The sequence below is a fragment of the Ambystoma mexicanum genome, chromosome 10 (assembly GCF_040938575.1).
Source record: "Ambystoma mexicanum isolate Mex_15411 chromosome 10, UKY_AmexF1_1, whole genome shotgun sequence".
In the NCBI taxonomy this organism is placed as follows: domain Eukaryota; kingdom Metazoa; phylum Chordata; class Amphibia; order Caudata; family Ambystomatidae; genus Ambystoma; species Ambystoma mexicanum.
The window spans coordinates 1,161,842,358-1,161,866,936 of record NC_090932.1 but is presented as its reverse complement, the minus strand read 5'-3'; the positions used below and the strand labels follow the sequence as shown (position 1 = coordinate 1,161,866,936).

The window sequence follows — 24,579 nt, the reverse complement described above, 5'->3', positions numbered from 1 at the left end:
AAAGGAAAAGGAGAACAGGAGAGCCTCCTTGTTAATAAATCAGAGACCAACTTCAGTGCTTCAGACAGCGAATAATAAAGACCCTTTTATAGAAAGAAACAGATTCACAAATTCTGCAAAATTCTTTAGTTAAAACAAAGTTTGACGAAGCGAACAGATTGAAAGGTATTGAATAGATAACTCTAAAACAAGCTGTACTATTGCTGTGGTGCCTAAAATTTTATTCATACCTGATCAATTGAATAAAATTGTTTCTAGCGTGCCTGTTTTGAATTTGGAGAAGTCTTCTATACATACATGGCCTCTGGATTTACAGCTCCTGTCTTCTTATGGGATATTCACAAAAATAACGAACTCTTATCCTAAACCAAGTCTTAAAATTGTTCGATTAGCAGGGAAAGTCGGAACATAAGAAAAGAGGAGATCGCTGTAAATAAACCTATTGTGAATCCAGCATATGTCTTAAACAAAGATCTTCAGTTAAGGCCTTTAAAGATCTCAAAACCTTTTCAGAACATCAGTGCCCCTCTAAAGGCAACAAAAGAAGGGCAATTTATAGTGACACTCAGGGAGGCTGAGTGCTTCCCATATATACAAAAGAGACCCAGCATAGGAAGCACAAATGACATATATATAACACACATATCATGGGAAAGGGAGTACAAGTCTCCCTGGCACAAAGGTGAATGGCATCACAGGCCAGGCCACAGGGGTCTGCAACCTGTGGATCTCCAGATGTTTTTAACTACAATTCCCATAATTCCTCACCTTTGGCTATGTGTCCTAAGGCAGGTGGGAGTTGCAGTCCAAAATCTATGGAGAACCAAAGGTTTCAGACCCTAGTCCTAACTATAGATAGGCAGCAATTTGCTGCCTGACATTCTTCCTGTACATAAGACATTAAAACAATCACAAGAGGTTTTGAAAATGATTAAGGAACTTGCGGTTTCCATGACTATAGACTGCATTTCCAAGCTTTTTGACATCAGTTGGTACCTTCTATATCATCAAGATCACTTTGAGCTAATATCCGTGCTTTAAAAATACACACACAAATACAAGAGTATGTTGCTTCTAATACTGCTAAAGAAATCAAAGAACATGGGAAGATAAAACAGATGAAAAAATCATATCTTGCAATGAGACTTGGGGGAGAGGGGGGGGGAGGGCAGATTACCTGAAACCCCATCTGACCCATAAAGAGTCACGACAGATCTTACCTGGAGTAGTGCAGGATGGACAGCAAGTCGTAGGACACAATCAGGTTAGTCGTGTTGTACATACAGAAGTCTCTCAAATAGCCTGAAAGTAAACACACACTTTAGTGAAAAACAGAAACAGGCATGCATAATGTAGAGTCGGTGGATGACAACGGACTACTACTCCTCCTCTCTAGGTAAGGCGAAGAAAAATACTCATCAGGTCCATTCATATACCTCTTACTGCTTTCACTGAAGGGTATTCACAAATAGGCAGTTAAGACAAACCATTAAAAGTGGGTTTCCTGATCTTTACTGTATTTCTGGACGTGTTTGCTTACAAACCCCTTTCTAAATGTTGGTTAGATCCTTATAGAGTCCTTAACAGGAGAGAACACCTTTTTGCATCCAATGCCAAGATCAATAAAGTGATAGAACTTAGGGTAGACAAAGTCACTACTGCCAAACCCATGTAAAATGGCCCCCACACTAGAGCATGCCTATTAGGTTTGTCTAGCATTAAGTGAAAGGGGAACATGTGAACTGCGGTTGATGTAGGGAACACAGCAAACTCAGAATGACCCCACCATCTTGCTTGGGGCATGAAAGTATATATGCTTCTAAGGAAGCCAAACTGGTAGAAAGTGATGTCAAAACATTGGGTTAGCACACTGGAGGTGGTCGGCTGTTAACCTTGTGAAAGATTAGCTGGTCCCTTAAGTGTACTATTCAAACTCCCTTATGCCCAGTGATATGGTCCACTCCCAGTAAGAGGCTCTCTGAACTGTATGTTGGGCAAGATGCACTATAACAGTACCACCGTACTGAGAAACTAAGCATGTTCAGACAAAGATTGGTTTAAGTAATATAAGATCCTATTGCTAAGTGCACTAATGGAAAGACAATTCATGGACCTGAAATCAAAGATCACAACAGTGATTAAAGCAACCTTCCCAGTGTCACAGAAATAGAGCTTCAAAAGGAGATTTCACTTCTGGTTGTCAACATCAGGCTCACAGTTTTCTCAAAGCAACCTTGGACCACGGCAACAAGCAAAGATCCTTTAGACGTAGAGAAAGGTGTTCCAATGAGTTCAAGAGTAGGGAAACTTCTGCTTTATTTAGTGGAATGGACATGAATTTCAAAACGTAGATCCAATAGTTTATAAGGAACTAAATCTTTCATTCGGCTGGGCTCCACTGTGGGGGAGAGAAGACCAATCTAGGATGCCAATAGACAGCCTCAGGTTTGGCACAACAACAATAACAGCAGCACTTCTAGCAAAGTCAACTTCTGGAATGGCTTTTAAGACGTCCTTTGCATGATTAGAGCACCAGCTGTCAGTCAGATTAATACAACTCCTCAGTACAATGTATGGGCCAGGGCCCGAGCATCAACGCAGGCTAGGTGGTTGAAAATTGGTGGCACACATTCCGTTGCTTGTCTTGTAGATTAACAGGTGTAATGAACCAGAAGGCGGCGTTGGACAACTTAGTGACATGTTCAAAAAGAGTTTTATTTCAATTCAAAAGAAAACTCCTAACTTGCCTTATTGGTACAATGGAAGTTCCCTACCTAACAAAAGGAAAACTAAGGGTGCACGTAAAGTCCAAACAAAAGTCTTCTGTCCGAATCCTAAGTGCATAACTGGCCATAGCACTTTACAAAAAGATCTAACTAAAAGAAAAGGGAGGCTTGTATAATGGCCTTGGTACAGACTTCTACCTGGCACACATGTGTTCGACATATTCTCAGTCGAACAGTGCTTGCAAATGAACATCACAGCTTGAATATCAAATCCTTTCAGAGAATTAACTAATATCGGCAGTCTGGGTTTCTCTCTCCTTTTGATAAGGAAACCTTTTCTGGTTTTCTTAAATGTTCTAATCCCATCAGGATGTCTTGACATTCGACTTCCTTTCCCATCGTCGTAGCGTAGCGACTCCCCAAAGTCCGGTAGCTCTCGTATTTCTCAGTACAAGCTTTGCTTAGGGATTCTGCCCATTCGGGGAATACAGCCTCCCAGGATTTCATGCACTTTGCCGTCAGAGTTACTGAGCTTTCATCTTCCTTTCACTCTGTTTCAACATATGCCGTGTCTCTGCTTCTGATACTTTGAGGTTCTTTTGGCTCGTATACACAGTCTCCATCTTTTCCACTATCATTTTTGGGGCTGTTGTGCCCGTCTCATTTTCTTCACCTCATACTTTTGTATGCTTTTCTAGCCTATAAGCACCCAGGGTGGGGGAGCCAACCAATCAGGTTGCTCGGAACGTGGGCTGAAACTAATCTCAGCCTGCATTCCAAGCAGCCTGCTGGCTGCTGCCCATACCCTGCACCACCATCTTGCCCCCACCCTCCCCTTCCCATCATTTTCTTTTTAATTCCTCCCACTGCCCTACTTAGCTTTTGTTTCTGCAGCACCCCTGCTGCCGCCCTGCTCCCCTCCAGGCCACCACAGAAATGGAAAAGGGGATCCATAAGGAGCCCCACCATCCATCTCTGTGGTGGCCATCTTAGTACAGTATTTTGTTTGAATGAACAGGACGCTGCACGGTGTCCCATTCATTCAAACAAAAAACACTGCTTGCAGCACCCCGGGTTACGGGATTGGCAACCCAGGGTGCAAATAGAGTTAACATACTCTCCTCCATGCCAGATCGGGTGTTATCGGCCTGCAAACCCTTATTAAACTGCCTCCCTTTGCTCAGGCCTTTAACTCGTGCCCAGGCCGATCACACACGATCTGGCCCACCAGATCGAGTGTGAACGCTTAAAGATTACAGTGCTCATATTGATTTAGTGGGGCCGGGTGCCCGTTTAGTTTTCTAACCTTTCATACGTTTGGTGGCTGTTCCACCCTTGACTCATGCCGTTTGTAACCCTTTTTCTCTGTGTTAATGGGGCAGGGTGTCCTTCACATTCACTTTGTATTTTGTACCCGTGCCAATTTCGTGCCTCCTGGGAACCCGCAGTTGTATGTCTTGCTTGCCTCCACACAGTCACAGCGTATCTTTTCACGTCTATACCTCTCGCAGCGGGAACAGCAATTGCTGACAGGAGCTCGGGACCTCTGGCTCCTCTCTTCTTTTGGTTCTCAGCATTGGTTGCTGGGCACCAGGCCCACCACTGCTCCTCAGTGGTCAGGCCACCCACAAAGACGGTTGGCTTTCTATCCTTCTCCTTCCCCTTGACCGCAGCCTCTTGCTCGGTCATGCTGCCATTCTTCCAGCCCCCAGCTAGTGGGCCTCTTGCTCAGCATGTTACTGCTGGCTCCACAGCTCGATGTGGCTCCACCCCTCCAAGACATTGGTGCTCCAACGGCTCACCTCTGCATAGCACTTTCTCTCCTCCCAGCGGGGGGAGCACCTCCTCCATTCACAGTTCGTTCTAAATCATTAGGATCAATTAAATGATGTCCATCATCCTTGATCATGGCCCTCATGCGAGGTTCACCATTTCCTGAAGGCAATAGACTAAATGAAGAAACTTTGTGCATTGTAGATGTAACAGGGAATGCAACAATTTTTTCCGACACCCATATATGCAGAAATAGTGCTTTGGACAGGGAGTTCCATGCTGGATTCAGAGTCATTGTCCCCAAGAGGAGAGTCACTCCCAGTGAGGTCCCACTAGCCCATACTCCTAGGGAGGGTCAAGCAAAGCGGGCTCAACTCCCTAGCCTCAAAGGGGATGGCTCCCATTTGGGGGAAGGGACCAATCGTCCAGATCCGTCATACGGAGTAAACCGAGTGATCAAATTTATACTGTATCTCCAGACTCCTGCAGTGCTAGGGAAGTCTCCAGATTACCTCTTGGGTCTGAAGATTTCATTGTTAATACAGACATACCTGCGGCTCAGTGGACTAGTGCATCCACTACAGTGATCAGTGTTTGGCCGCACGGTCACAGGTGTGACGATTCACCAGGTCTCATCACTTCTCCCCAGAGGGGAGCACTTTCCTATGAGGCTAGGGAGGTGAAGACTCTACCCAATAGTCCCTCTAGGGGTAATATGCGCAAGGACCTCATAGGGAGGGACTCTCCTTCGGGGGGTAAGGACATCGACCTGGATAAAAGCCTCCTAAACCCTGTCGCATAAACCCCTACCCTTCTGGTCACCATTGTCTCCCTCCATTAATGGTGGAACCATGTGTTATTGTAAAGCCATGACTGAAATGAAACATACTGGGATGAAGAACATGATGAGAAGCATATGGAATAACCATATGCAAAGTCTGTCAAGTACTGTAACAAGGTGGCTCACTGGAGGCATGAAGAGTGCCAAAGAGACTTTCCAAGATGGTGTTCACGTTACATCAGGGAGGATTCAACAGTATAAAGTAGAAAGCAAGAACCGATTAAGGGGATCTAACTGCAGAAGCCAGGAGTACGCAAACTAGTCCCTGAAAGCTCAAACTTGGAATGCTGCAACTAAAGCAGGTGCATCTCTCCATGAAGGGGACAAGAAGAACAGAACATTGCTGGAGCGTACTGTGAGCTGGCATGGAACCAACTCACTTGGTGGTGGCATGATTGCAGAAAGGTGGACCGGCGGGTCCTGAAGCTACGCTGAGAGCACCAGCCTGCTACGGGGCCGTGCAGGAAGCAAGAAGGCAGAGGCGAGGCACATGCAACCCTGTGAAGAATCAGGGCTGCGTTTTCAAGATACCGCGAGTAACGGGAACAGCAGGAAGACCATGAGGGTTCATGGAAGAGGTCCAACTCAGACTGCATCGGGAGTCATATCCCTCGTCGCAGTAGCCAATCCAGGAACACTGTCCAAGCAGAGTGCATTGGGAGTCTAGTCTCAGGATGATTCACAAGTTTACAGAATCTACATTCAGTCGACAGAGCCAGATCTTCGGCATAAAGTGCCTTTTGGGATTTAGTAGGTAGCAGATTTAAGCGAAAACATAGAAAAGTATCTGCATAGGATCTATCTGGAATGTGATTTTCAGTGGTGTGACTCATTACACAAAACTGGCTTACAGTCAGAAAAGAGAAGATGGGGAAATTAAAGGGGAAGTTCACTCAGAAATGTGATTGTCCCAATCGATTGGGCATGTTTTTTTAAGCATATTGTAATTGATCTTAAAAACATTTCCTATGCATCTTAACTTAGTTTTCCTCACATTTATACATGTAAAAAGAATGATTTGGGGGCTGCCATTTTATGCTAATCCTATCTGTTGATACATCACCCCAAGTTCAAGTGTCCTTGCGGCAAGAATATAGATAGTCTGCCGCTCAAACTGACATCACTTGTCCAAAAGATATGCTCCCCCTATTTTCATGCCGTTAGTGGCCAGCGTGGCCAAACATACCCTATCATCACCTAATCCCTAACGTTACCCAACGCAGAACCAGGAAGATAAATGCACATATCCTCTCACAGCGTGAAACATTTCTTTATTTTGATAAAGAGGAGAAAAAAATATTTATTTTGAAGAAAGTAACAATAGTCTGCAATGTAACAAGTACTTTTATTTATCACATAACACTCAAAGTAGAAGATTATGTCCAACAAAAAATTATAATGTTAGCCAATAGAAGTTATAGCTAGCGAAAATAGCATGCTTTGAATGTTTTATAAGTGCCTCATGAAATGTTGATCGCGTTCAGCGATTGATTAATCTCTGTGTTTCATTCCTTCTATGTTCCTTGTGACGTTATGTTACATCGCAAATGTTTATTGAACCCACATGCTGTTCCGTTAGTCAGAAGATAAGGAGTCGTTTGACTTTCAAACGCAACACCTTCACATCAGCTCATTTTCACATCATAATCGCAGACAGGTTGCTCCTTATTGCTGCTACCGCTAAAGGACAGATTGGTCCCTGGCGATCGTCCAACATAATGCCGCGTTGATGATTATCGTCCATTGTTGATTGGAGAGTCAGACAGGAGCTGAAAACTATGGCATGCACAGAATGGTAAAATATAGCTATGTTAAGAATAAAAGAATATATTTCAGTACCCGTTTTATAATCAAATATACACATTAAAATATGTTTCGTTATAATTCAGTACCAAACGAAAACGATGAGCAACACACACACCACACGGAATGAACACAGATGTCAATACGGGGGAGTAGGTCACACCACAATGAGCAGGGAAGTGCACAGAAGTAGTCAGACCACTGAATGGGAGGCAGACCCAGGTGTACCTGTTTCCTATAGCAGCCCCTACCGAAATCTAAAGACAGAGATAGTAACGTCTTAGGTTGAACCACAGACAGAGGGCATTATAACTGAAGTGGAAAGAGTAGCAAGCAAACAAATAGCCCCCGGGGCCCAGGGAGCCCAAGGGCACAGGGAAGAGGCTCTCCTCTCCGCCTTGATGGTGCCCAGGTGTGCGATGGTGGCTGCACAACGGGATATGCCACAGGACAAAGCGGTGTGGACATTAGCCTGAGCACAGGTTTTGGGTGCAGGTGTTGGGGGAGTCATCACCACAATAAAGGTCACCCAACAACCCACAACTCTGCACACAATATATGATTGCAAAAGGCACAAGAAATCGCAGTCGCAACACTTGGGGGGGGCGGGGGGAGGGGATTATAATGTGCAGCATAAATATTCAACGTACAATGTGCATTCTTTTTGGCAACAAAAGTACATTAGTCTGTCACATAGTTGGTCATCAAGCGCACAGCACACATGTCATTTTCAATCTCCCAAATATGTAAAGTTATGCTTGCATAACTTCAGGGTGTTCCATTCTCTCGATGTCAAGCAGAACAACCGATCCGAACAACAGATCCCATAAACAGAAACTGAAGTTTCGTATGTCCACTTCCAATATAGTCAATGTTATCAATTTTCTATGACTATTCGACACATTGTGTCCTTAGAACTATTAGTGCATTTCATTCAAGGACAAATAATGCCAGCCTGTATTTCAGTGATCTAAGCAAGCAAGGCGTAGGTTACGTTTTGGAGAAAGAATGCCACAAAAAAAGATACAGGACAAGACCTTGCTTCTGACACATGGTTCAGAAAACGAAGGACAGTTAAAAACAGATTTATAATATGTGCCTCAACAGGGAGCGATAACACCAGAAAATTATGTATTGCTGTTACCTATAGGGCTATCTCTGTGCTGTTAGAATAGGAGATCCATACCCCCTTCTTGCTCGTCCTGCATTCTTTCATGGCCCAAAGCATAACACTGCGCCTAATCTCCTATAAACCTACAGACCTTCATTACTAAGTCCCTGTTCCACCCTAGATTCCTTTGTAATCTACCTACATTTCTGGCATATATTGTACGCCTCTTACTGTAATTCCTGCATGTCCGGTCATGCTCACTTGTGCGACTGAAGCAGCCCTGTGTACCATCAGGTGATACTGGGTGAGATTCCGTGCTCACACTACACATGTCTCCCATGTGTTTATTCTCATGTCAAGTAGCCACACGCACCACGAGTTGAGGCTTTAAAACTATTGCGCCTCCAGCCTTTTATCACACTTGAAGGGACCATTTCTGCTAGCCGGGAATTCAATGTGGTGTGTGTATTGATCTTGTTTTTTATTTTATTGAGCATTTGTAAGGCGCTTTAGAATTGTGTTTCAAAGTGCCACAATGCTCGATGGGAACAGAACATGGGAAATAACAATGGCAAAAAAGTAACATACTGTCGTTGTCCTACTAGGCCTTGTGGCATTTGCCCGTGCAATTGCACTGTGGAAAGGTGCTGGTGAAGGGGATGGAAGGAGGAGCAGAGGGGTGGACAAGTGCTGGAGGAGGGTCCGGGAGGGAAGTGCTAAGGGGAGCCAAGGAGGAGAACCTTGGGCTCATTGCTAGTACAGACGGTTCTCAAGGGTGGTATGTGAGCCGTCAAGCAGGGACCACAGGACAGTGAAGTGGGGCGGGGTGGAGGGGTGCTGGTATTGACTGGGAGGATGGTCCTGGGATCCTGTGACAACATGATCATCAGGCCACCAGTCGCAGTGGGGTGATTAGCGGTGACGCAAATAACGGATGATGTGAAAGCGAAAGAGGGCCTTATGGATGATGAAGGTGGTCTTGAATTCGATCCTTGCAGCCACCAGAAGGAAGTGCAGAGATGTTAGGGCTGGACAGATGCGATACCTGGGCTTGAGGACAAGAATAAGGCTTCCAGCCCTATTCTGGATTAGCTTGAGGGGGCGAAGGGAGTAAAGAGGGAAATTGAGAAAGAGGCTGTTGCAGTAGTCCAGCCTGGAGGGGGCCAGAGCTCTGGAGACATGAGCTTCTGGGGGAAGGTGAGAAAAGGAAGAATGCCTATGATAGGTGGAGCTGGAAGTGGGACTTCTTGGTAGGGTCCATGATGTGTGGGGTGAGGGAGAGTTGAGTCGAAGATGGCCCCAAGGTTTTGTGCCTTACAAGATGGTTGGGGTCGAGTGCCCAAAGATGGTGGGCAGAGGGTAGCAGGAAAAGAGGGCAGGGGTGTCCCAATGAGGCAATTAGGAACATAGGCCTTTGTTTGATTATATTATGAATATGCGCATCTGGGATGCCAACCTTTTCACCACTTTCCATGGCCATTTCAGAAAACGTTTACTCGAGGAACGCACCTCCACTTCGTACAGATAAAAAAAAATAATGTATTGGTCATACGTATTCCCTCTGCATCGCCATATCCACTGATGACATTACACGTGGTTACGTATGCTTCAATGATTGGAATATGCATCAAAATTTAGAACAATGGGTCATATGTCTGTACAAAAACTCAAGTGCACTGAGTTTCTTTAGCTCAGTTTGTGGGTGGTCCCCATAGATACAATTACCATCAAGTGCACAACCACAACTTCTTCTCGTGTATCACGTAAAACGAGTGGTAAATATATGTGATCTACCATGTACATGTCAACCAAACCAGGACAATGGCGGGTGGTGACTTGCAAGCAAAGGGCCGACGAGCTATGTAGGCAAATGCAGTTGGGCTAATCCGTACAAACAGTAGCACCCCTACCACTTCTGCCTGGTAAGATTGCTTGATTAATATCAACCACGCAACTAATGGTTACTGTTCTGTCGATCCTTGTTTGAATTGTATTTATTTTCATTTATTATTTGGGATGTTTGTAATGTGCCTATACAACTAATGGCTTTTCAAGGATCCACAAGATCGACAAGTTGGCAGGGGGTTTCAGGACAAGGGAGAAAGAAAACAATAGCAGTCCTATCTACTAGTCCATTTGAAATTTGGATAGTCCAAGTGCATTAGTAAGAAGTGCGAGGAGGAGGTGTAGGTGAGTGCCAGTTGGCTAAATGCACAGTGCTAGTGTGGGAATAGAAGTTCAAAGTAAAGAGGCGAGCGTGCAGGTGGAAGGGTGGAGCGGGGAGAGACGGCAACAGGGGCTAGGCCATGTGCGCGCAAGTGCCAGGGACTACATGGGTTGCAGGGGGTGAGGGTCCACCAGAGGGGCCCATTCTGATAGTACTTTGCATCTGGTGCTATTATTAATGGGCAACAAAGAGAAACAAGAGAGGGCAGAGTCCATATATCCAGAGAGGGAGTGACAAAAAGATTTAGAGAACCGAAAAGCATATGTCTCAAGAATTTTAATCCCCAAAAACCTTTCCATGATTTTGAAATAAAAGGCACATACTTCAAATAATCACATTTACATTTTAAGGTTTTAATACATATACAATGACAGAGGAAAAGCAATATAAAGACAGGAAGGGTAAAATGAAACCATGTATGCATATTTAACAGGATTACATGGCCAAAAATAAATAAAAATACATTATTGAACATTAACATTACAAGTACTCTACCATAGAAGTGTAAAGTAAGGGCAAGGAACCCTCTTTTTTGATGGGGGCCTGACTCCGGAGGATATAGGCAAATATATCAAAAGAAATTGGAGTCAAAAGCTACCCTCATCAATGACGGTAAGGTAGTTTGTTTAAAATGTGCAATATGATATAAGTGCTCTACCATTACATTATTTTTTTAATCAATACAGTGTCGAAACATTGGGTAACATATTGAAAATTTGTGAAGACAGCTACAAATCATTTAAATCTGGAAGTCAACCTCTCAATAAGTTTGTTTTGGAGGACAAGCCTCTTTTGCAATGGTGTGTGGCCTATTCCGGGCCCTGGAAACAAACTCTGGAGCCATTCCACGCATGCATATGCATGGCTAGCAGAGTTAATGTTAGACCTTTCACAAATTCAAAATCCATTTCCTGGAATATTGTCTTGGCCACCCACTGTTTGCTTTGTTTTGAAAACACCATTTGGTAACAAAGCATCCCAAAAGTTCCTGCAGTTATTTCTTGTTCCCTCTCAACGTTCTCGTTGTGCGCAAGTACAGCAAGTTTTGTTCTGGCCTCCATACCCTTTATGCCAAAATGCTACCTTTTTGGCCTGTATTTTATGCACATATTATGGAACACCTCAATCGCCAAAATTTGGCGAATCCCTTCAGGTCTTTTGAAAGCATTTGTCGTACACAGTTTTCTCCAGTGCTGCGTGAGGAGGGGAACCCGACACCAACCACCACTTCTTACGCTCCTGCTCCTTAGTAAAAGGTCTATGTCCACATTCGTGGAAATGTTTGTTTTCTCTTCAAGAGTGTATGTTGGAACAATGGTGCATCAATGAACGCCAATTTTGAAATAGAATTTCTACAGATTCATTACAAGTTTTTGAGATGGTTGTCGATAGACCACTTTAAAAAAGGGTTAAAAAAACATTTTACCAGCAGTTGTATTATTTTTAGGAATTGATTTTGCAACATGCCATATATCAGATTGATGCTGTATGTGTGGGAACTGGTCTTGCATGGCCTTTGCTATTCCAGCGTGCTCATCAGTGGCTATCTAGTCTACTTGCATTGCTCTGGATTACAGAAATTCGATTGATTTAATGAAAGCATGTTTTCCATGGCAACAGACGATGTACATTCAGACACCTGCACGATGACCAAACAAACCATTTTCTTACTTTCCATGTCTTGAAAGTGTATTTAGCGGAAAATCCTGGACTGTCGCACTGTCTGTCGCCAGCAAGCATTACCCTTTTGCTAGCGAGTGCACTGTCAATTGATATCTGTGTTTCCAGGCATGGCTAATAGCGGGGGAACAGGAAATCGTTCTGATATTTGTAGTGCTGTGTTTTAGCAAGGAATTCAAGTTGACAGAAACTTGAAATTTTACTGAATGCTGATTCACTGAACAGCAAAGCAGATGAACAAAATACATTTCCAGCAGGCACTTTTCCAAGCACAGGTTGTGCTGGCCATGAAAATGTGTTATGGTTGTGGACACAGCTGGCCTGGATTTTCAGGTTGGTGCCTTTGACTACACAAGTAAAATTCACAAATGGCTCCCTACATATCCTCCTATGTAATTTACAATCACATTTAATCATTTGCATAATCTCTAGCAGGCAGCAGCCAAATACAATGCATTTTTGTTCCTTTAAAAGCCAATCGTCCTGCAGTACTGTGGTTTGCAATTCGATGGTGGTGTACAAGTCCCCCAAAGTAGGAATACTGAAGTTGAGATGATGAGCAGATTCGTCAATAAATTGCAGAGATGCTTCAGTTATTTCCGGCTGAGATATTTCTGCATGAATTGGAGAAACAGGCATAATTGAATGCTTCGTCGGTGGGCATTTTTTAGAGGGTGTTGATTGGGTCATTGGGTCTGCAAACATTTCCGATATATCTTCTGTCTCTTCAGTTTCATCTAGGCAATGTTTTGCAATGTTGCAGTGATTCGTAGCAATTATCCGTGGTTACTTTCCATGGCTTGCTAGTGAGATTACATTCATATTCCGGCCACTGGACATCTGCATTACGACTGAATCTTGACTGGACCATGCTGTGCCTCAAAAAGCAATTGCTGCATAGTGATCTGTTTGGCACGCAACATCATTAGTTTCTGTTTTTGTCTGAGTCTTTTTGCTCCTCTTCCTCCTGGGCCTCCAACAGATTGAAATAAAAACATGCTCAATTTATAGCTCACATACAGAAGATATGATTTAACAACTAGAAACGTAATATCAGCAAAATATCTGCTTAAAAGCTTCTCTTAAACAGGTTTGTTCTTTACCCTTGTTTTCTTTATATTCTTTAAAACAGTGGACTTCTATCAGGCCAAGCTGAAAAAACAAAGTTTACAATGTATAAAGCCAGCAAAGCCGATCGCCAAGGTGATCGCTGTTTGCTGGAGGACAACGCTTACCAAGGATTTAAATTGAGGACTTTCTCTTGGTACGATCTTTTATATGGCATCCGAATTTCACTCTGCATATGGATGCCTCTAGCCTTTTGTAGTTATCTTACAGACACTTTTATAATATCCATAGATATTTAACTGCTATTTTTCTCCATTTCAGAGCTGCGGCCCCGGCCCTATTTCCCAGGCGCCTTTATCAGCTGAGCACTGCGAGCATCAGCGCGTACGCTGAATTGCGCAGTCGATCGCCAAGATGATGGCTGTTTGGCTGAGCGGTCAGTGCGCAGTGATATAGTTCATTACGATAAATCCCCTACATGCGTTTGTGTTTGGCGGCACAGACGCCTGCGTAACTTAACTGTTTGAGGTAAGAACATCTGACTTAATTTAAATATAGAGGACTACCAGCAACTTCTAGCGAGGTTGAGAGACGAGTTGTATTGACTTTTATGCTGCATCCTAGGTAAGCACATGACATCTGTAATGTTTTTGTACCTAATGAACCTGTGGTACTAACACCACACTATTTGGTCCTAGTGGATGCACACTGAATAGGTGTAAATTAGATGTAACTCTATTGAATTCCCTAGCAACATTAGCATATATTAAGCTGCTGGCTCTTTTTGCATGTCAGTGATTGCATTGTTGGCCCTACACTGTAACGCGAGTAAAAAATGATTGCTTAGTGCATCATAAGCGTATCACCCAATGCACAAAACAATGAGTGCATGAACATGCGCAAATTCACAATCCGTTTAATGCAAAACACAGCACTCACTCTTTTGCCATTCAAGAGGCTCACGATTTGGAGTTCACAGTACCTTTAGGTATGGAAAATTGGAATAATTCTGAGTTACTTTTGAATCCTGCTGACTTGTGTGGCAAATCAATATCTGATGATTCAATGCTAGCCCCACCAGTAATGGCTAAATTGGGTAAAATAATGCACCTATCTCTTGGGCCGTCTACTCCAGTTGTTGCACCCATAGGTGGTTTTGATGAAGTTCACATTTACAATAAAAGGTATAGACAAGACTGTGCGACAGTTAACACTCCCCTCACTATGCCGAATTTCACTAAAGCATTCATCCCTAGAGCAAGTTCCCTTAAATCAAATATTATGAATGAAACAAAGGATGAATGTAGCCATATACGCGAACATCAAGACATTCATGACCACACAAGTGCCAAGCAGACACTACTTAAATGTCATGAACCTCACTTGAATGCAGCAGTGGTTGATTCTCTTATCTACCATGATTTAAACAACACTGAATATGCATTCCCTGCTTTAACACAAATCCTAAACCTGTTGGGCAAGAGCTATGATATGACTCATTATGAGTTAAGGGATGTAAAAGCATCAATGGCGGACATTCTGACCAAATTGAACCAAGCTTGAAGGCTTTATGTGCGCACAGGAAACCATTCTGGCTCTAGGTACAGCAAAAAATATCTCTAACAAAGTATCATTGAGAGCAACTGCATCTCAAACCACGGGACCTGTTGTAAGTGTTAGCTTAACTCAGACCTCTAGTCATGTAGATTTGGATAGGTTTTCTAACAAATCATACGCACAGGCTCTCAAGGACTCAGCCCCCTCACATTCAGGCCGAGAGGGCGATGAATCGAGGGGGACATATGGTTTAATGTACTCTAATCCAGCTAAAATTGGTAAATTAGAAAGACAAATGATGAGTTCAAAATTGCCTGAAACATCCAATTCATCCAATGGAAGCATTCAAATCATGGAAGCTGCCATAGAGATGTTCTCAGTATGTGATCACCTGGATAGTCCCACTGCCTTGATTGAGCTTATGAATCAACAGAAAGAGGTAATTGATACTGATAATGCAGATTGAGTGGTCTTAGATGAACAGGACGATGAAAGCCTAAGCACTATATGTCGCGTAATGATAAAAGGATGCTACATATGCTGATATGCTGATAATCCAGCAAACTTTCATCCAATTTCTTTGTTGGACATCTCCGCAAAGGTTTTGCTATTTTGACCTTAAGTGAACTGGAGAGTGTCAAAGAATTATAACATCCTATCCCGTTATCAGGTTTGGTTCCGTAAACAAATGGTGACAGCCCTAAATGCCACTATTTTAGCGCACATCTTACAAAAGACCAAACTGGTCAACACCGGTCCGGTTTTCATGGTATCACTTGACATGTTGGCTGCGTTCGACTGCGTCATTCGCAGTCTTTTATGGGCTAAGATGACTAGTCTTGGGTTTTCCTCTCAAATCATGTCCTTACTTTCTAAATTACATTCCGACACTAGTTATATGGTTAGAGTTAATGAACAGGGAGCCATTACTAAGCCCTTTCCCACGTATGTGGGTGTTTAGCAGGGATGTCATTTAGCGTCCACACTGTTTAACTTGACCTTAAGTGATATGGACAAATTATGGGACTTGAAGGTTAGTTTTCCTGTGAGACTCAGCAAGCTTAAACTTCACTGGTTAGCATTTGCTGATATCTTATTATTTGATAGAACACCCTTTGGACTGCAGGTGAAGTTACTTCTCTTTGCGCAGTATGCAAATGGCCTAAATGTTCATTCTAATCCTGGTAAATCCAGGATTGTAATATTCAATAATCTGAAAAAGAAAACCACATCCTTTATATGGTCTATTGATGGGCTACCACTTGGAACGTGCAGCGTCTATCCGATATTTGGGCTACAATTTGTGCGACATAAAATCAGTCGCAATATGGAAACATAAATTAAATAGCAAAGCCAATCCTTTAATTTCACAAATGAAAATTGTTTACAGAAAATATTGTACATTTTCTATGATTCCGCTGTTTGACTTTTACATGTTAAAAGTTGAAGCAATTATTCTGTACGGTTTGGATATGTGCCTGGCTAATATAGACTACTTTCTTGCCCAACTTCAAAGGCGCATTAGGAAGCGGGTATTGAGATTAGCGAACTAACTTCCTAATGCAATATTGCGGCATGAATTAGGCATGTTGCCCTTGTCTACTAGATTTAAGTGGAGACTACTAGATTTAAGTGGAGACTACTTAACACTTACGCTAAAATGAATGTACTTCCCCCGCATCCAGTCCCTAGATGAGGACCTTCGAAGCATGCTCAAGGAAGCACATCCAGTGTCCATGGCGGTATACGATGCAAAAATGAAATTTGCTCAATGCCATAGAGTCAAACACTGATGATCCTATATTGAGGCCTGTATGTGTCAAAAAGAAATTGTATGTATTTGATTGGTGTCATACTATGGAGACCCTAAGTACTTATACCAACTATAAAGAAAGTGCAGGCTTCATAACCAAAATAGCACTCAGTTATATCTCACTAGGTTTCCTTGAGAGAAGGCCTGTGATACAAACCTTAGATTTAAACTTAACCAATTTTATACAAATGAAAAAATGATGTATTGGCATTTGAATAGTAGTGGGGACCGAGTCGGAGTATGCCGTTTTTGTGCCTCCCTAGATAGATACCCTAAAACACCTGGTTAAATTCTGTGAATATGTTGAAGTACAAAAAATTGTAATTCTTGCTAGAGCCAATCCTGGCAGTACTATACTATCAAGGGAATGGCTGTGGGCGAGATGCATGACCGGAACGAACACTGCTCTAATTCTCGCGTGAACGTGACTACTAGTAATTATTAATCAAGAACCTTTAGAGAAATAAAAAAACACAAATACTGTAACTATAGACAAAGGAGTAGTGTTTCAGCTAGCGGTTATACCTGTGGTCTTATACGTGGTTGCAAGTAAATTAGAACTTTGTAATGGAGCATCGCAGATTGTTAGTGGCACTTGAAAAGCTTTAATTAGCTGTTATGTATAAATATGTATATTCGTCTATCGAAAAGTATGAAGGTATGCCATACCATTTGTAGGTTGCAGACCAACTAAGTATCATGTAGTCACTCTCATCAATTGAATTGTAATGTGGTAAATTGCAGAATTATCAATACTCTTCAGTTAAAAAAAAAAAAAAAAAGAAATTGCACTATTGACAATATGCTACATTTTATATGCTTATCCTTGTATTGATCTGAAATATTGCACATTTGCTATTTGCACAAGAAGCAACATGATAGTGCAGTAATCTTTTATGTTAAGGTGAAATTATATAAATTCAAATGTAATGTATGTATATATAATTGTTTTGCAGTTTTTATACTTGTGTATAACATCTCTGAGATAATTATGACGAGCTATAACATGATGCAAATTTTTGAAATGTTAAGATTGTAAAAGTTTGTTTCAAACTAAACACACTGACTTTTAAACATCTATATTTTACATTTGACCCGATAACCTTCTGAGATCTCACAGAGTTGATGTGATATCCTGCAAAACATAGTGATTAAAATGTTGTCTCAAATTAGTTTGCACTGGAATGTTTTCATTTCAATGTATTCTACTTTGGGTAGAAAGTTTTTGAGGAGGTTTTACGTTCATTGTTGCATGTCTATGGGCGATAAATAAAACAAGGTTGATTGACATTTTTGCATTGTTCCAACAGTATTGTACATTTTTTGTTTGGATTCCCAGTAATTTAGTGTACTTGGGAACAATGCTATTTGATGCCACTTTCTGTTTTGTTAAGAGGTGAGAGGTCATGTTTCATCGCTTCCCGGGATGTCACTTTGGGGTGGGGTCAAATGACATCACTTCCGGTGATGTCATCAGAGGTGCAGGGCAATGAGGCGAGGGGTGGGCCACTTTTTTTGAGGCGAGGGTGGGATACTTTTTTTTTGGGTGACCGGGCATATTTCTTGTCCCAGTCCGACACTGCCTATGACCCACACTCTGGTCGACTGCCTAGACGCGATTAACCTCCATACCCACATAAACAGGCCAACTCACTATAAAGGATACACCCTTGATGCCACCTTCAGCTCCCATGACCAGATACATTTAAACCCCCCCCCCAGCCCCTATCATCTGGTCCGATCACTTCATTATCTCTTTCACCATTCGCTCACCCCCCCCTCCCCGAACCAGAACCTCCAAATCTACGCAAATGCTGGAAGAAACTAAAAATCCTTCCTGACCTAGCTGACGCGCTCCTTCAGTATCCCCCTACCTGCCCACGCAATGAACACTTAACCTCGAACGCCTTTGACTCATGGCTCAATAACTCATTAATCCTAATCACCCCCAAATGCAAATCATTCGCTCGTCATGGTCCTTTTCCTAGATGGTTTACACCAGAACTGAAGACTGCAAAACTACTATATAAATCCCTCTAACGCAAATGGCGGAAAGACAAAACCACCCTGAGCAGATCCACCTTGGCACGGCACCATCGCCACTACAAAACCGAAATCCGGAAAGCAAAAAAAGCCCATTACAACTCCTGAATCCTGAACTGTGAAAACCCCAGCAAAGAACTCCACAATATCATCTCTGAATTCATCAAACCATCATGTACCACCACCCAATCGAGCCCCTCTCAATCACTCTGCGACTCACTCTCTTCTACATCCCTGCTCTTGAAAGAACAAATACTCTAATCAACAAACTGGCCCTTTTGCACCCACCACACAATCCACCCACCCCACCTGCCAACCCACCACCTGTAACTGCGACCCACCTGACTTTTGACTCTTTCACACCAATATCAATTGGCCAATTTCTCAAACTTCTCTCCGCCCGCAAACCATCCGGCTCCCGCTAGACCCCTGCCCAGCCTCAACCCTCAAAGAAATATTCACATCTACCTGCGCAGGAGAACACGCAAGAATCATCATAAAAGCCTCCCGCTCCTCAGGAATTTTTCCTGACGCGTTCAAAACTGCTCATGTGAAGCCTCTTCTAAAAAAGAAAAAACCTTCCCTCGACCCTCACGACCCAAAAAAATACTGACCCATCTCAAACACCAGGTTCCTTGCCAAACCGCTTACTCTGAACTAAATGCCTTTGTCGAAGCTTACAATCTCCTAGACCCCGCTCAATCAGGTTTCAGACCCCAAACACGGAACCAAAACCACCCTAACCTCAATCTGGGATGACCTTAAAAACACTACAGACTCTGCGGGATGTGCTGCACTAATCCTTCTTGACCTATCCGCCGCCTTTGACACAATCAACCACTCAATCCTCCTTGACCGCCTCCACTCCCTAGGAATCCGAGGAAATGCTCTCAAGTGGATAGCATCCTTCCTCAACAATAGGAACCAAATAACCCTCCTCTCCTCCTCTACTTCTGCCGCCGACCAATCAATACCGGAGTTCCACAAGGAGCGTGCCTATCAGCCCTCGTGTACAACCTCTATATTTCCACCCTCTCACAAATAATCCACTCGCACAATATCCTGTGCTACAACTACGCAGACGACACCCAACTAATCCTAAAACACCTCAACTCAAACCCCAGCTGCCAACGCGACCTTGCTGTCTGCCTCCTTGACATTGATCACTGGATGACCACAAACCACCTCCTTTTAAACCCCTCAAAAACTGAAATCATGGTGTGTGGCAACACTGAACTTCTCCCGCACCCTCTACCCTGGCCATCTGCCATGGGCAATTCGCCCCCCCCCCCGCCCCTGATAACCTCAACCTCAGTAAAAAACCTTGGATGCACTCTCGACTCTGACCTAACCCTCTCCGACCAAGTCAACGTCTCTAAGTCCTGACACTACCACCTCAAGATTCTTAGGTGCATTTTTCCATACCTCTTCTTTCCCAACAGACTCACCGCGGTCCAACCAACTAATATCAAGACTAGACTATGCTAACTCCCTCTATCTCAGGAGTCCACGAGTACCACCTGACTAAACTACAAAGAGCACAAAATGCTGCAGCGAAACTGCTACTAACACTTCTCAAGAGATCACACCTCCCCAGTTCTCACAATTCTACACTGGCTCCCGGTTGGCCGAAGGGTGACCTTCAAAACCTTATGCATCTCGCACAGAGCAATGCATAAAACCGGACCTCAACATCTTCGGGACAAACTAAGACCCTACAATCCACCACGCACTCTGAGCTCAAGCTCTGCCCACCCCCTAGTGACACCAAAAACCAACTCAGTTAGGTGGATTATCTTTCTCAGCCCTGGCCCCCACTCTGTGGAACTCACTTCCATCCGACTCACCAAAGTCCTTATGTCTTTCCGCAAATTACTGAAAACGTGGCTCTTCCCCTAAAAATCTATTAACACAAACAGTATAAAAAGCGACAATAAACAGTAACCCAGGGTTGCTGAATCAAAAATAACAATCCAACATCGAGACCTGATCGAGAAAAATGGAAAACTAAAACAGCCAGTGTAAATTAAAACAGATAAACTGAACAGAACGAATGAAGTGGATGAAACGAACGAAACGGATGCAATGTGTGAAACAGATGCAGTGGATGCAATGCATGAAACGGATGGAAGGGAGGAAGTGGATGGAACAGAACAGAAGGAGTGGATGGAACAGAAGAGAACGAGTGGATGGAACAGAAGAGAACGAGTGGATGGAACAGAAGAGAACGAGTGGATGGAACAGAAGAGAACGAGTGGATGGAACAGAAGAGAACGAGTGGATGGAACAGAAGAGAACGAGTGGATGGAACAGAAGAGAACGAGTGGATGGAACAGAAGAGAACGAGTGGATGGAACAGAAGAGAACGAGTGGATGGAACAGAAGAGAACGAGTGGATGGAACAGAAGAGAACGAGTGGATGGAACAGAAGAGAACGAGTGGATGGAACAGAAGAGAACGAGTGGATGGAACAGAAGAGAACGAGTGGATGGAACAGAAGAGAACGAGTGGATGGAACAGAAGAGAACGAGTGGATGGAACAGAAGAGAACGAGTGGATGGAACAGAAGAGAACGAGTGGATGGAACAGAAGAGAACGAGTGGATGGAACAGAAGAGAACGAGTGGATGGAACAGAAGAGAACGAGTGGATGGAACAGAAGAGAACGAGTGGATGGAACAGAAGAGAACGAGTGGATGGAACAGAAGAGAACGAGTGGATGGAACAGAAGAGAACGAGTGGATGGAACAGAAGAGAACGAGTGGATGGAACAGAAGAGAACGAGTGGATGGAACAGAAGAGAACGAGTGGATGGAACAGAAGAGAACGAGTGGATGGAACAGAAGAGAACGAGTGGATGGAACAGAAGAGAACGAGTGGATGGAACAGAAGAGAACGAGTGGATGGAACAGAAGAGAACGAGTGGATGGAACAGAACAGAACGAGTGGATGGAACAGAACAGAACGAGTGGATGGAACAGAACAGAACGAGTGGATGGAACAGAACAGAACGAGTGGATGGAACAGAACAGAACGAGTGGATGGAACAGAACAGAACGAGTGGATGGAACAGAACAGAACGAGGGGATGGAACAAATGGAGGGGATGGAACAAATGGAGGGGATGGAACAAATGGAGGGGATGGAACAAATGGAGGGGATGGAACAAATGGAGGGGATGGAACAAATGGAGGGGATGGAACAGAACAGAACGAGTGGATGGAACAGAACAGAACGAGTGGATGGAACAGAACAGAACGAGTGGATGGAACAGAACAGAACGAGTGGATGGAACAGAACAGAACGAGTGGATGGAACAGAACAGAACGAGGGGATGGAACAAATGGAGGGGATGGAACAAATGGAGGGGATGGAACAAATGGAGGGGATTGAGTAGATGGAAAAGATGTAGTAGATGAATCAATAGAGCGCATGGAACGAATCGAGCGCATGGAGTGGATGGAACGGATCGAGCGCATGGAGTGGATGGAACGGATCGAGCGCATGGAGTGGATGGAACGGATCGAGCGCATGGAGTGGATGGAACGGATCGAGCGCATGGAGTGGATGGAACGGATCGAGCGCATGGAGTGGATGGAACGGATAGAGCGCATGGAGTGGATGGAACGGATAGAGCGCATGGAGTGGATGGAACGGATAGAGCGCATGGAGTGGATGGAACGGATAGAGCGCATGGAGTGGATGGAACGGATAGAGCGCATGGAGTGGATGGAACGGATAGAGTGCATGGAGTGGATGGAACGGATGGAGTGGATGGAACGGATAGAGTGCATGGAGTGAATGGAACGGGTGGAGTGGATGGAACGGATGGAGTGGATGGAACGGATAGAGCGGCTGGAACTGCCTTACTGAAAACCACCATAGCACACTACCACGCTTACTCTCTACTATACACCACCACTCAAATAGAACACAGCGATACTACGACACATTCGGTATAGCTGTTCTCATATACACACACCGCTAGCCTAAGCGTCTCCTCAGGCCTAACAGCCAGAAATCAGTCTGAATGTGAAACCTTCAGGATGAACACATATTCCTGAACTCCCAACCACCACACTAACCACCAAGATGCAGCTATCATGCAAGTGCCACACCATTTGCACACCTATTCGGTGCACCCACGCACCTTAGGACTCTCTCTACTGACTTGAACTACGTTTCCCGAGGGCATTCAACGTACCAGCGCTTTGAGATCATACCAATGATACATAAGGCGCTTTATAAATGCAAAGTAACATAACATAAATGCAAATAAGACAGAGCTATTGGTTTTCAGTCCAAGCCTTGCCAGAGCCAAACTTAACAGCTCATATCAATCCTTCTGCATAAACATCCAAATCAAAGTGGTAGAGTAAAAACATTAGGAATGTATATGGATTCGTCCATGAGTGCCGAAGCCCATGTTCTCCAATTAAATAAGACCTGCGCATACCACTTTTGTGTCCTCAAATCAATCCGCCCCTACCCGAGTGAAGACAGTTGTTCAACAATAGCCCGAGCCACCATCCTATCAAGGCTGAATTACGGCAATGCCCTCATGCTGGGAGCAAATAAGCGTCATATCGCCAAATACCAAACTATCCAAAATAATGCGGTAAGGATTATAAAAAAGAAATCCAAAAAGGAACACCTAAGTGAGGATAGAAGGAATCTACACTGGCTAGCCATTGAGGAAAGAATTGCTTTTAAGGCTATGACACTGACACACAGATGCATCCACGGGACTGCCCCGTCCTACCTGAAAAGCAAATTGGTCACGAACGTTCCAAAACGGGCTCTCAGATCGGACTCAAAAGGTCAAATCGAAATTGCCAGATTCAAAAAGGCTAACAAGCTCGGAAAAGCATTCCATGTAAAAGGAGCCATGATGTGGAACAAACTACCCTTCTCTTTAAGACTAGAACAGAAATACACACATTTCCGAAGAAAACATTTGTTCAAATGACAAACCGGTCCTAGGAAACTGATACCCCCAATGACTTACTGAGCGCCTTGTCCTGTGATTATATGTGTTTTGTCCCTACATCTTCATGTAGTGCCCTGATGCTTGCAAGCTTCTGGCGCTATATAAACAAATAAATAGATAGATAAAAAGATAGTCTGAGAACTGCATGCTGCAGACCTGGAATCGATTGCCCCTCCTGTCTTCCAAGACATCCTTGGATCCGCTTTCAATCTCGGACAATGGAAAGCCATTTTCTTATTAAATCTAAATCCTTTGGGAATACATGCAGGACTGTGCAAGGAGTTTTGACATGGCTCACAGAAGGGCAATCCAAAAACGATACAAGAAGGCATTCTTGAAATGTCGAAGATTTGTTAAAGAAATATAAATAATTATTAAAAATAAGGTATCGCTGTGAGCAAAGCAACAATCACATAGATTTGTTTGTAAACTTTGTTTTACATTTATTTTTAAATCTGTGACTGTCGAATTATCACAGCAATCAAATTAGTCATAACTCATTGTTATACTGCAAATTGTAACATATTACTAGTCCGTTCAATAAACTGAGCAACCAAAAGAAAACATGGACTACGAAACATTACATTCTGAAACAATGCTCTGCAATGAAATGTCCTAATTCCACAGATAAAAATACATAAAACCTTCCATAATGGCGAACTCTGAGAAATTAAAATGAGAATACGGTGTACATTGGGTATAAAGCAATACAAACTTTACGAGCAGTGATCGATGAAACTACAGAATGAAATAGTTGACCAACCCTTACTTGGACGCACAGATGAGATGATTGAGCAAGCCTGGTAACAAATAGATCGATGCCAATTTACCTTGTGGATTGCAGAGATGTTCCTTAGTGAACTATCAAGGTGTTTATAAAGGCTTAGAAAAGTGGGTTTGTATGCGAGTGTGCAACGTGTTCGTTGACACCCACCAAGCCTTGATGCCA

General features: G+C 43.4%; 1 protein-coding gene across 2 annotated transcripts in view; it reads right to left on the bottom strand.

Moving 5' to 3' along the window:
• Window positions 1-24,579, bottom strand: part of ASTL (astacin like metalloendopeptidase) — a 952,269-nt gene that overhangs the window by 439,829 nt on the left and 487,861 nt on the right. For both annotated transcript variants that reach the window (XM_069619099.1, XM_069619100.1), the window contains one exon: window positions 1,221-1,302. In XM_069619099.1, the coding sequence (XP_069475200.1) occupies window positions 1,221-1,302 (82 nt within the window). The remainder of the gene's footprint in view (window positions 1-1,220; window positions 1,303-24,579) is intronic.